At 40.3% G+C, this 12,353-nt stretch overlaps 1 protein-coding gene across 1 annotated transcript; it reads right to left on the reverse strand.

Moving 5' to 3' along the window:
- Positions 1-1,330: 1,330 nt before the first annotated feature.
- On the reverse strand, positions 1,331-10,667 carry dohh (deoxyhypusine hydroxylase/monooxygenase). The gene is made up of 6 exons (XM_042416133.1): positions 10,561-10,667; positions 7,836-7,942; positions 7,418-7,585; positions 7,124-7,200; positions 3,491-3,746; positions 1,331-2,683 (listed from the first exon to the last, which is right to left on the reverse strand). The coding sequence occupies exons 2-6, from the start codon at positions 7,939-7,941 to the stop codon at positions 2,373-2,375; spliced, it is 918 nt and encodes a 305-aa protein (XP_042272067.1). The 5' UTR covers position 7,942; positions 10,561-10,667; the 3' UTR covers positions 1,331-2,372.
- Between the last annotated feature and the right edge of the window lie 1,686 nt (positions 10,668-12,353).

Consider the following 12,353-nt stretch of genomic DNA (forward strand, 5'->3'; position numbering starts at 1 on the left):
ATATCATGAAACGAGCACTAAGTGTTTGTAGTTTGGTAGTTTGATTTGAATTAAAAGCGGATCAGCCACACCTTGACCATACACAACATCACAAATTGGAGGAGCGGCCTCAATTCAACGTTCCAAACCACACTGAAAATATGAAATCTTGCATCTCTTTTTTAAATTTCGCTTTGGGTTTAATAAAGTACTCCATCTATCACCAAATGGAATTAGATTTCCATGGGCAGACAAATGAAATGTGAACAGTGGTGGAAGAAGTACTCAGATCCTTTGCTTAAGTAAAAGGAACAATACAGCAATATAAAAATACTCCATTACAAGTAGAAGTCCTTGATGAAACATTTGCAGTAAAAGTAGTTGTTTGGACCCTCTGACTGATATACTATGACATCATTAAATTATTAATACTGAAGCATCCCCGTGTAAGCAGCATGTTACTGTTGTAGCTGCTGGAAGTGACGCTAGTTTTAACTACTTTATATACAGTTAGCTAGTTTAGTCCAGTGGTTCCCAACCTAAGGGTTGGGCCCCTCCAAAGGGTCACCAGATAAATCTGAGGGTCATGAGATGATTAATGGGACAGGAAGCTCTGATTAACAAATCTGTTTTCACTTTTTGAATTTTTCTCTAATCTTTGATTTTTGGTGAAATATTGGATCATTTGAACATTTATTGAAATGAAATCATGTTTTGATGGAGCTGTTAACAACTCACACATCAGAAACCGACTACACACTGCTTTTTGTAAGACGTCAAAGCCAAAAAGGTTGGAAACCACTGGTTTCATCTTTGACAATGTGTTGTATTTTAAAAGCTTGTTATATTATCCATTGTGTCAAATCTTCCTCTGAAAAGTAACTAAAGCTGTCAAATAAATGTAGTGGAGTAGAAAGTACAATATTTCCCTCACACAATATTATACAATATTTGGAGTGAAAGTATAAAATAGCATCAAATGGAAAAACTCAAGTACAAGTACCTCAAAATTGTAGGCTACTTCAGTGCAGTACTTAGGTAAATGTACTTAGTTACTTTCCACCACTGAATGTGAAGTTGAAACAGGGAAGTTACGTGCAACACAGCTATAAGACAGACTTGGTTTCAACAAAGTAGGACAGACTTCATTCTTAAATTAACTGTGTGAGGAAGGGCCATACTCATACTCTAAATATTTCCTTCACTGGTGTCACTTTGTCTCAGCCCAGAGCTTTTTCACATTATGGACATAATGCTTCTGTATGTTCCCTGACCCTGTGAAGAAAGGTTCCCTTGCACAAATAATTTTGGGGACACACATTTTGTGAAACTGAGATCATGAGCAACAGCATAAATGTATACAACATTATTTTAATTTTATATATACAGTACACAGCTGGCTGTGCATGATAAAAGATGCTAATTGTATTCCAACCTGTAAATTAATACGTTCCATGGTGATGAAGTAATAGGAGTGCTAATCAACACTCTGCAGCAGATTAATGGAATGAACCTTCCAAACATTATGGGCTGTGTACTTCCCAACATACTGTAAATCCACAACAGAGAAATCGCTCTTTGGCTTATTCCTTAGAGAAGAATGAACTGGCAGCAGACCTGATCACACCACAGTATAGCTTGGATCAAAACTGCAAATGATAGCAGAAAAAAGTATGTGGGCTGGAGGGAAATTATGAAAAAATGCTTCTCGAAAAGTAGATAAATCAGCCCTGAGTTGTTAAACACTCCACTGCGACACCGACACAGTTTCAGTTGGGGAACACATCAGTTATTGCAAAAAAAAGAACAAATAATATTACCGTAAATTTGCCAGAGTAAGGACTGATGAGCTTTGCTTCATGTTGTATGTGAATTCAGCCAACCGTCACAGAGAGGGGAGGGGGGACGGTGGAAGACGTCATATTGTTTAAATTCGAGGATAACAGTGCATGTTTCAGACAGTCTCTCCTAAGAGGTAGTCATAGTGTTCACATGAAAAGTCACAGAAATAGTTGTGTCATGAAAGAAGAAGAAGAGCTAGAGAGTGAAGTTCAAACTCTGACTCTTTTCTCATCTCTGCACAGACCAATCACTGCATGAAGTGGGTGTCAATGTCTGCTTGTCCGTTTTGGAAAGTTACAGAAATGGCCGTGCACAGCCCCACCCCACTGTAACACCTATACATCCTACAGCTGAGAGCTCACTCCCGCACTCATTATTGAATTCATGTACCGAGTATTCTTTCATAATGTAAAGCTTCATTCCAGAGATCCAGTAGTTTTGTTGACGTAGCACTGAGTTGTCAAGCTGTCTATGTTGTAAATACAATAGTATATAGTAAAAGTATGAAGAAGACATTTGAGTGAAGGCCCCTTCAGTTTTGACATTGACCTTTAACCCTGTAATCTAACCAGTCCATCTGCATACTGGAACTGGTCGCTGTTTTCATAATCCAGCATATCCAGAGCAACCTCACAGCTCTCTTTGACGACACGTTCTCTGTCTTCCCGGTAACGCTGCAGCACAGCCAGACACTCCTCTTTCCCAATGGAGCCCAGAGCCTCTGCTGCCTCGTGCCGGACCATGGGGCTCTCATCAGAACGCTCCAGAGCTGCACACAAGGCTGGTACTGCTGCTGGGTGCTGCATTTGACCCAGGACATAACCAATCTCATGACGGAACAGAGCGCTGGAGCACTGCAGGCCTGGAGACAAACAGGTTAAAAGACAGGTGATCCAAACATTGTCAACAACATTACAGTGCTGCTTCACTGGGAAGCTGAGAGGCAGTTCATACTGTCAAAAGCAGAAGGCATCTTCAGTCACTATTCGCCTAAATGGGAAGTAACACTTAACTCCCGTTTCCGATGGAGCCTTCTACCAGAGTCACAGCAAGAAGAACCCAGCTGCAGCTAATACATTTCATTAAGCTAAACAATTCATCTTCATATCAAAATCATGATTTGAATGAGTGCAATTCTCACACCAAAAACAGCAGTTTGCCATTATAACCATAACCAACTGTGTAGCTGTTTTTGAAACATAACACTACTTTTGAATGTTGTAATTATCTTTTAATTATATCACTCATGTTAAGTCTACCATTACTGTTAAATGTGCTATTAGGTTTTACAAGAAGTTTGAGCCAAACATGTTAATAATGTAATGATGTCCATGTAAATTAGAAACGTGCATTCCACTTCTGAATCTTCTGACTACATGGCCTTTTTTTCTGTTTATGAAGGAGCATAAACCCCATTGAGGAAACACATCGTCACTGTTTGAAAGAACAAACATCTCTCAAAAATGCATTGTTATTTTCCATTTTGCATTTAAACTGTTTCCCAAGCTAATTGTTATACACATGTTTCGACGCAAAGAAAACTGAGCCTTAAACTGGGGTCAAAACATGAAAATCACTAAAGGTAATCAGGTCTTTTTTGGGGTTTTCTCATGACTGCATGAATACAAAGATGCAATAGTAAGCCAGTGCATATGACTGTGTATCTTACCGTCTCCCAGTGCCAGCACTGCATCCTCGTTGCCCAGATTCCGAAGTGCAAACATGGCACGGTAGCGTTCAAAGAGTGGCAGACTCTCATCCAACAGGATGGAGCGCAGCTCTGACACACTCTTCCTCACTGCTGGAGGGGCTGGGTCTACAGAACAGTAGGGGTTCTTATCTGTGCTCCCTTCCTCTAATTGTTTCTCTCCTCCACTCTGCAGCCACTCCAAACGGCGAACAGCCAGCTGACACGTCTCTGCAACCTGCAGGACAGAGGACATTACATGACGTGACATAACACATTAGTTTTGTTTACATGTTTCTGACATGACAACGCAGAGACTCAAGGCTGAAGCAAAGTCACAACACAGTTAAAAGGAGCAGTGTTTGTTGTGGGTGGACAGTAGAACAGCATACAGTGTGTGATGATATGTGATATGCTATATTGTTTATACAATACAGTTTGTACACTGAATTGTGTTTATGTTGAAATTGTGATTTGGGGACAATTTTCAAAGCACAAGCTGTGATTTTCATTAAATCCTGTGGTCTTAACAACTTTTAAGAGGTTTTAGCTGGTTATTCATTTTGTCAGCTAAAAAAAGAACTGGTTGTCCCTGACAAATTGAATTATCTAATCAATGTCTGTGAGTTGTCCAAAATACAAACTAAAGAAGAACCACTCTCCATCAGTTGATCAGAACTAACAAACCTTTAACATACCTCCATTTGCTTTCATATTTTTGGCTCAAACTATTTGTGGCAGGGATCTCAATCAAGTATTGATTTAATTTTTACTTAGTCTTAGTATACTAAATACTGAAGAGCATGAGTTTAGCTAACTTGAACCATACATGATAATAATTTTTCCTTAACATTGCAACAGAGCAAATATTTTAGGGTAGGTTTCTTTATAAATTATACAAAGGTGAAAATAATCCCTTAAAATTCAAAGTCCTTCACAAGTTTTCAACAAGAAAAGCAGCAGTTCACCAAAGAGCTCATATGGCAAGAAGTCAGTACAGAAGCAGAACTCGTCATATGGGTACTGTTTGTCCATATACAAGTACAATTTAAAAAAATTTTTTTTTAGCTATTTATTAAATTAATGTATTATGTCCATACTGACATTTTAAACTCCAATTCATCATAATAAAGTAGAACAAGGAAATTAAAAAAAGAATCCCAACTCGAATGGTTTGGATTATATAAGCCCTCAAAAGTTGCAGTGCCACATCACACCTTACAATGTAAATCAATGGGGAGGCAATCTATGGGCATGGACTTTATGTCAAACAGAGGCTTCTGATGTCTAAACTATAAGTCTGACCACTTTCAAACCTGTATGAATGGATTTGCCACAAAATTTCCTACTGAAAAATATGATTTTTAATGTACGATTTGGCCAAAGTCATGGGATTCACAAGATTTCACAAAAAGCGTACTCAAAATCCTCCTCTCCAACTGCTCCTGGTGATGTCACTCCCTCAGTGCTGTGAAACATTCCGCAATACACACTCATTATAAAACCACAGGAGGAGCAAGAAAAGACTTTAAAACTCACACTCTAATATCTCAAAAACAATAAAAGATAGAAAAACATGTAAATTCAAGATTTGTCGGTCAAAGTCTCATGACTCATTTAAAATTCAAATGAAGTCTGTATCTAAAACTATGTGGAAGCAGTAAATGTTAAGAAAGGTGTGGGTTCACTCACACTCTCCATTCAAATATGAGTATTTTTCTGTGTCCAGCTGCAGTTACTTATTGTCTCTACACACCTGACAGTACACATGTCAATCAAACTTTGACCAGGTCATGTGGGTTAAAATTCTTTCCTTTTCTAAAAATAGACTTGATGAAAATTAGGAAATTAATTTGTTTTCAATTTACTAATTAAAATTCAAGTGAATGGGCCCAAAACTTGCATCATTTTGGTGACACAGGTGTGAGCAAGACAGACATATCTAACCCTGCAGAAAATTCTCATCCTCACACCGTTGAGATTTGATGTTTCGCCATGACACAGGAAGTTGCTATAACTTTATTGTAAATGCTCCAGTCTGCACCAAACTTTGCATGTTTGATAAGTAGGGCTGTAGTCTGCTGGTCGACTGGTCGATTAGTTGGTCGATATGCTCTCGTCCGACTAAATTCTCATTGGTCGAATAATCTCTGTGTTATTTTCATAAGGAGAAAAGTGCTACATCAATAGCTTTCCAGGAGTAATCCATTATTTCCTGCGGAGGGAGGTCCAGACTAACAAATTACCTGTGTATTCAAAACACCCCCGTTGTTTTCACAACTTTGAACTCGCCCAACCTAATGGAGACTGCTGAGTCTAACTATACTCAACGTTTATTGAACGTACTGAACTTTTACCAAATCTGTGTTTCTCCATAATGACACAACGAGAACCCCTGCCAGGCCAAAAAAAAAAATTAATATTTGATTTTGATTTGAAATCGACGGCGTTTGGGAGTCTCTGTGCAGCGCTGTTCCGGTACGTGAGTCAACCTCTGTCGTTGCCTGGGAAACTATTGGTAGCGTGGCTCCTTTAAGGAGTATGTTTGCGTAGCGTGTGGGAAAGAGTGAGGGGCAGAGAAGTGACGGTGGATGCGAGCAGGGCAGAGGAAAAGGTTAGTAGTAAGTTGTCAGTCTGGCAGTAGATGTACAGTACAGACTACAGTGTGTCAGTTAATAAATGCTAAAAAGTCACGTGGGGGGTTAGCTCCAAAGTTAGCAACAATGGGTTAGCCTAACCTGAAGACACAAAACAGAGAAATACAGAACAGAGAAATGTGTGGCTGCCGAGTTTACTGTGCACTCAGTCCCATTACATCCCCCCACGCGCACGACTAATCGATAAGTTGAAGATTATGTACCATTTTAGTCAGCCAAGATTTTCTTTGGTTGACTACAGTCCTATTGATAAGACTCCCGACCTGAACACGTCTACATGACAAAATTCCATCAGTGATGCAAACTGGCTGAATAGCGCCCCTCACTAAATTTCAGTGAAGCAGCCCCAGCAGCAGGCAAAATAGTGGACAAAGGAAGTGATGTTTATCTCCTTCTTGCACTGTCTAAAAACAGCCCGGGTCTGAGGACATCTACATGCCCGTGACAGAAGCCCTTCGACTGCACCGCAGCCTGACGTGCATGGAGGCGCGAGGGCCCGTTCAACGCTGCTTGCAGCTTTAATTGCATCTGTGTTTTGCCGTATTGTCATTCAGTATCTGTTAATACAGCAGCAAACACTTAAGAGTGCACAGGAGGAGTTATAGTTGTTGACTAATAAATTAATAAACACTTATATCTGCTTACAGGTACATTATAGCGTGTCATGAACCATATTAACTGTTATATTAACTGTTTATATATGGTATATAAATGGTAAATGGGGGACTTAAAGTGTCACCCAAAAAACAAGATGACAGACAGACAGACAGATAGATACATAGATACACAGACAGATAAAATGTTAAATCCCTCCAGCAAATAATAGCAGCCCAGATCTTTGTCTTTATTAGCATGTACACTTTAATGCTGTTGAAGTTAAGAAAACATAAACATTCTGGGTGTTTATTGATGTGAAAGCGCTGCCTTGGTTATTTCAGACTAAGTGTTAGGTTCCTACCTCTACAACAGGATCCTGACTGTACTCTTTCAGTAGATCCAGAACCACAGGATCACCAATGGCTCCCAGAGCTTCTCCTAGAGAAACAGACACAGTCAGAGTGACAGACAGGCATACAGAGATACAAGGCACTGGTGTTTCAATTCTTAGTATCCTATGAATTACTGAACAGTAAATACATGTCTGTTATGTAATGGTGTGCTGTAACACATTTTTGACACACTATAATCATGAAAACATCCTTTGCTGCTGTCTGGCTTGTGTCAGGAAGGAGATTTAAGTATGTGTGTATACCTGCTTCATGCCTGACCATAGGTTCCTGTTGTGTATCTTTGAGTACAGCAGTCAAAGCGGGTATGGCCCGTCTGTCCTGCATCTGTCCCAGGCAGTAGGCCAGTTCATGCTTCAGCAGAGCAGACTCATCAGTGAAGGCTTTATTGATCCATTCTATAGCGTCAACACCTGACACACACATCAGTCCACATAGTGCAAGACATTACACAGATTTCCTCTTTAGAGTATTCATCTTGAAGATTAATTGTTCTGGTGAATTTGGCTATACATATTGTCTACTGAGTCATTGTACTTTCCTACTATATGACCAAAAGTTCCATTTCAAAAGCTGTTAATTACCAAGGGGCAGAAAGAGAATTAATTTCCAAGCCACATGTTAGATACTTCAATGTTAGGCAATGTGTTTTGTAGGCTGTACCTCCCAGGTTCTTCAGGGTGAATAATGCTCTGAACCGCTGGGACAGGTCCAGTCCTGGGTCCACCAGAACCTGTCCTACTGCTGTCACCTGCTCAACACTGGCCATACTGCAACACAGGGAGAAAGACAGGTGGATGCATTAGGTTTATTGGTGTGCAAACTGCATTAAGCCATATTCACCTGCAATTATTATCTAACCAGTTCATTTGAGCTGCTTCTTCTTTTAACTACTTCTCCCGTTAAATATCTCACACTGTTTTGCTCACATTTTTAAACCCATTCCTTTCTCTTTAGTTGTCTGCATGACCACAGCTGGTCAGTTGGTGCAATGACAGCTTGTTTATGGTTAAAATCACAGTTTAGAATCCAGTTTAGTTGTGCTCCCAATCCAGTAGGGGCTGTAGTCAATTCAGCAATTTGTCCACTGACCATGGTCAGTAACACAGATCACTGGTTACTACCACTGGGGGCACTGAAGTTAGTGGTCCGGACCAGTTAGTGAGTAGTCTGTGGAGTGGTTTTTGTGGTCCCAATCCACCATCTTCCTTCTCTGGCTGTGTTGGCAACACTGTTTGCCGAATAAATGTAAGAGATTATAATCATTTGTCTATTAAATATATTCTATTATCGATTATGCCTATATTTATTGTTGCACTGTTTGTTTCATTTGTGTGGTTATACCTAGATAGTGGTAAATCTATATCTATCTATGCATAGCATTTGAGTAGCTATTTTATTTAACTGTTTACAAATATGAACCCCAGCAGGGTTGAGCGGAAGTATGTGGGGATGTGGGACGTAACCGCTGTGAAACAATCAAAAAATAACGTTTTATTGATCTGATTCGCCGGCTTTCTCACTACCAGCGCTCCATCTCTTCATTCACTTTCTAGCTCGCACGACCACGGCTGCTCTCTCTCTCTCCCTCTTTCTTTCTCTCGTATTTTTTAAGATTAGTCGGGAAGCTTAACTTTACTTTTAACGTTATCAAACGAAGAGAAATGTCCTCCCCCCCTTGTACTCCCTCATGGCAGAATTTACAGCTCTGATCAGTCTGATCTCCGGCTGTTATTGGCCACCGCAGCCTTCGGCCGCAGTGACGTCGGGATGCGTTTCTCCAAAACCAGACCAAATCAGGCGGTGCGGTGAAAACGCCATTCCTTTGAATGGGGGAAGTGCGTTTCAGCTGCGGCGCCGCAACGGACAGCGGCCGGAGAGTTGAGCTAGATTCAACTTTTTTAAGAAACACAACCCGACGTCACTGCGGCTGAAGGCTGCGTTGGCCAATAACAGCCGGAGATCAGACTGATCAACGCCGTAAACTCTGAGGATGTTTCTTTTCGTTTGATAACGGTACAAGTAAAGTTAGACTTTGCTGTCGGCTTCCCGACACATTTTAAAAAAGACGAGAGAAAGAGAGAGAGCACCTGCGAGAGATCAGCTGTGGTCGAACAAGACAACAAGAATGAATGAAGAGAGGGAGTGCTGGTAGCGAGAAAGCCGGTGAATCAGATCAATAAAACATTATTTTCTGATTGTTTCACAGCAGTTACGTTCTAGAGCACAAATAACACGCCGACACCCCCACACACCTCCGCTCAACCCTACGGCGGTAGGCCGCGCCGCCTGATTTGGTCTAAAAACGGCCCGGCTGAACTTTCCGGCCGCAGGCCGGTGCGGCGCCACTACAGCTCAAATGTCAGCAGCCAAAACACACTGCTCCTTTTCAAGTGAATGGGGGATCGGCGTTTTCTTCGCACCGCCTGATTCGTTTGAATACGACTTATACCAGACCAGCTTAAAGAGGTTAATTACAATTAATTTATCAAAATCAACTGAGCTAATTAACACTGACTGGTGCAAATTTTAGTGTTTGCTGCTCTCCTCTGCTTCATATCATTGTAAATCTCACCATTTTGGCGGTTATGAGCACTAAAGAGATAAAATAAGCAGTCCAAAGACAGCACTTTTGGCTCAGTAAACTAGCTCATGCGGTCAGTTCTTTTGCTTCTAACTTGCCAAACATCGCAAATCAATTTTAAGCTTGCAGACAAAGTCATCAGAGGATTAATATGGATATTTCCTTGTGAATATATCACGATATGAGGTGTTTTTAAAACATATGCTGTAAAATAAACGAATCCTGTGCATTACATCAGACAGAACTCGTCATATGTAAGAAACCAAAATTTCAATTACGACCTGTGTTTACTTTTATTACAGCTTGCTGAGATATAACATTCCATTGTTGCACAGGCCAAGCCAATTTTAAAAGAAATTAAAGAAAAAACTTTTAGAGTTTTCAGTTTAAATACTGAAATGAATTTCTACCATAGACTGTATAAAGGTTTCTATCATGAGTCCTCAATTCACTTGCTCTCGCTACACCCAGCTGCCATGTATGGCTTGACACACATGGCAGCTGGGTGTAGACTTGCGGTGTATTTTACTGTATATTAATGATAAATTATTTGTTTAGCGATATCGTTTCATCTCGTCAACAGCTCTCAACATTACAAAACAAGGCTGCCAGCCACGTTTCAGTCCACTGGCGTAACGTTAATTTACCAGCTGAGGTTATGAAAGACTGACCTGCTGAAGCTAACTGTTAGCTTCCTTAGATAAACCTTCCGCTAACTTCGCCTAAACATTCCTCACAATTAGCTCATACCGAATTCACATACACCAAAACACGTCAGTGAAGAGAGTAAAACTTGTCGGTTACCTTTAGAGATTAGACTATTGAGTATATTCAAACAGCTCAGGCAGCTGCTGCGACTGCTGCATGCTCGAATCCTGCAACTTCCGCTGGCAAGAGAGGCTTCCAGGGGAAGTTTTCAGAATAAAAGTATTTCTACAGCTCACCATTCAGAAATTGGAAAACTGATCCGTCATGTATATGGGCACCCAACAGCAACAAACAGAAAACAGTAGAGAGTACATAAAAATACACACACATACAAATACACACTGAGAGGCATCAATCAGTTTGTGGTTTTGTATTGCAGTACAGCTTCTGTAACCTCTGCTTAGGCGACTGTTTTAAAATTCCAACTGATACAGGCACAAAGGAGTTTTTAAACCGATTTACACTACTGAGCTCCGTCTGGTCTGCCTGACGGTAACAGCTCATACTCAGAGTACAGAATATGAGGTGGGTCACAGAGGATTTCCTTTACCTGTTTAAGTGTATCAGAGTCAATTAAACAGCAGTAATATGTAGTATTCTAATTACAAAAAATCTGTAAATAGTTATAACCTGACGTGCTACTCCTCCAGGGTGGAACATCTGACTCTCAGCTCCTGTACCCCGACGTTCTCTTCCGTGCCCCCCCCTATAAATGATGTCTCCCCATGGATACATCCATGTGTCTCCCACCTTTACCTCTGCCCTCTACCTCTTTTTGTTGTATTCCATGGGAGAGGAGCCCAAGTTAGATGCCACAATTGACCGGAGGAATAAACGGTCACCTCCCCAGATATCCTGGTTTGAGCCTCTTCATCAGACCACAACGCACACAATGCTAGAAACCATCGGTTGCATAAGTACACACTAGTCAAAGAGAGATTGAAGATTATGATGATCTCAGAGATTAAAGCAAGGAAATATTTGTGAGCCTGAAAACTTTATCCAGGAGCAAATGTGTACAATGTATTGAATTAAGTATTATATGAATTTAAAACTGCTGTGGGCTATGCCTGACATCAGGCATGATGCCTGAAAACTTTAAGCACTGTGATCTTTCTGACTGATGATTTCATCGCAGTCTGAACCAAATGCGACAGTTTTGATTTTGATGATACAGGAAGGTTCCCAAACCATGAAGTCATACTATAAGTGATTACACTCTCCAAAACTGCCTGATAAAATAAAAACATATTTTTTGTTCGACTCCATACAGACGCAATCTATGCAAAAAAACCCAAAACAAAACAAACAAACAAAAAAAACCCCAAAAAACAAACAAACAAAAAAATCGCTGGAGAGGTCAGAATATCCAGTCAAACTGAATATTCCAGGTTGAAGTCCTATCAATATGGACACCAAAAATACTTACAGGACTGAACTTTTGTAATTGGCTGGTTACGTATGACCACCGGACTGTGATCACCAACTTCTTTGGTTGGCACCTGGTCCTGATGCTAGAATGATTTTCATCTCAGGAAAGTTCTAAAGGAGATGCTTGACAAGTTCCACATCTTTGAGGTTCAGAGACAATTAGGTCATGTACATATACATACACCCATACATACATACACAATCACTCACATATACACATACACCTACAATTAGGCGATTTGTTTTGCACCAGTCAACAAATTCCCTTACTTGTGAATGATAGATGTTTGTATCATCATGCCTATAAAGTAACGTAGCAGCATGATGAGTTCTGTTTGGCAAAAATGAGTGATATCACCTGATAACTGTAGAATTGACATCCAGTTGTCTAAGTTGTTGTTATTTGAGGTTATCTCTTGGTGTTAAATAGGATATGTTGTAAAAAGGGAAGCCACAAT

The sequence above is a fragment of the Thunnus maccoyii genome, chromosome 7 (assembly GCF_910596095.1).
Source record: "Thunnus maccoyii chromosome 7, fThuMac1.1, whole genome shotgun sequence".
NCBI classification, from domain to species: Eukaryota; Metazoa; Chordata; class Actinopteri; order Scombriformes; family Scombridae; genus Thunnus; species Thunnus maccoyii.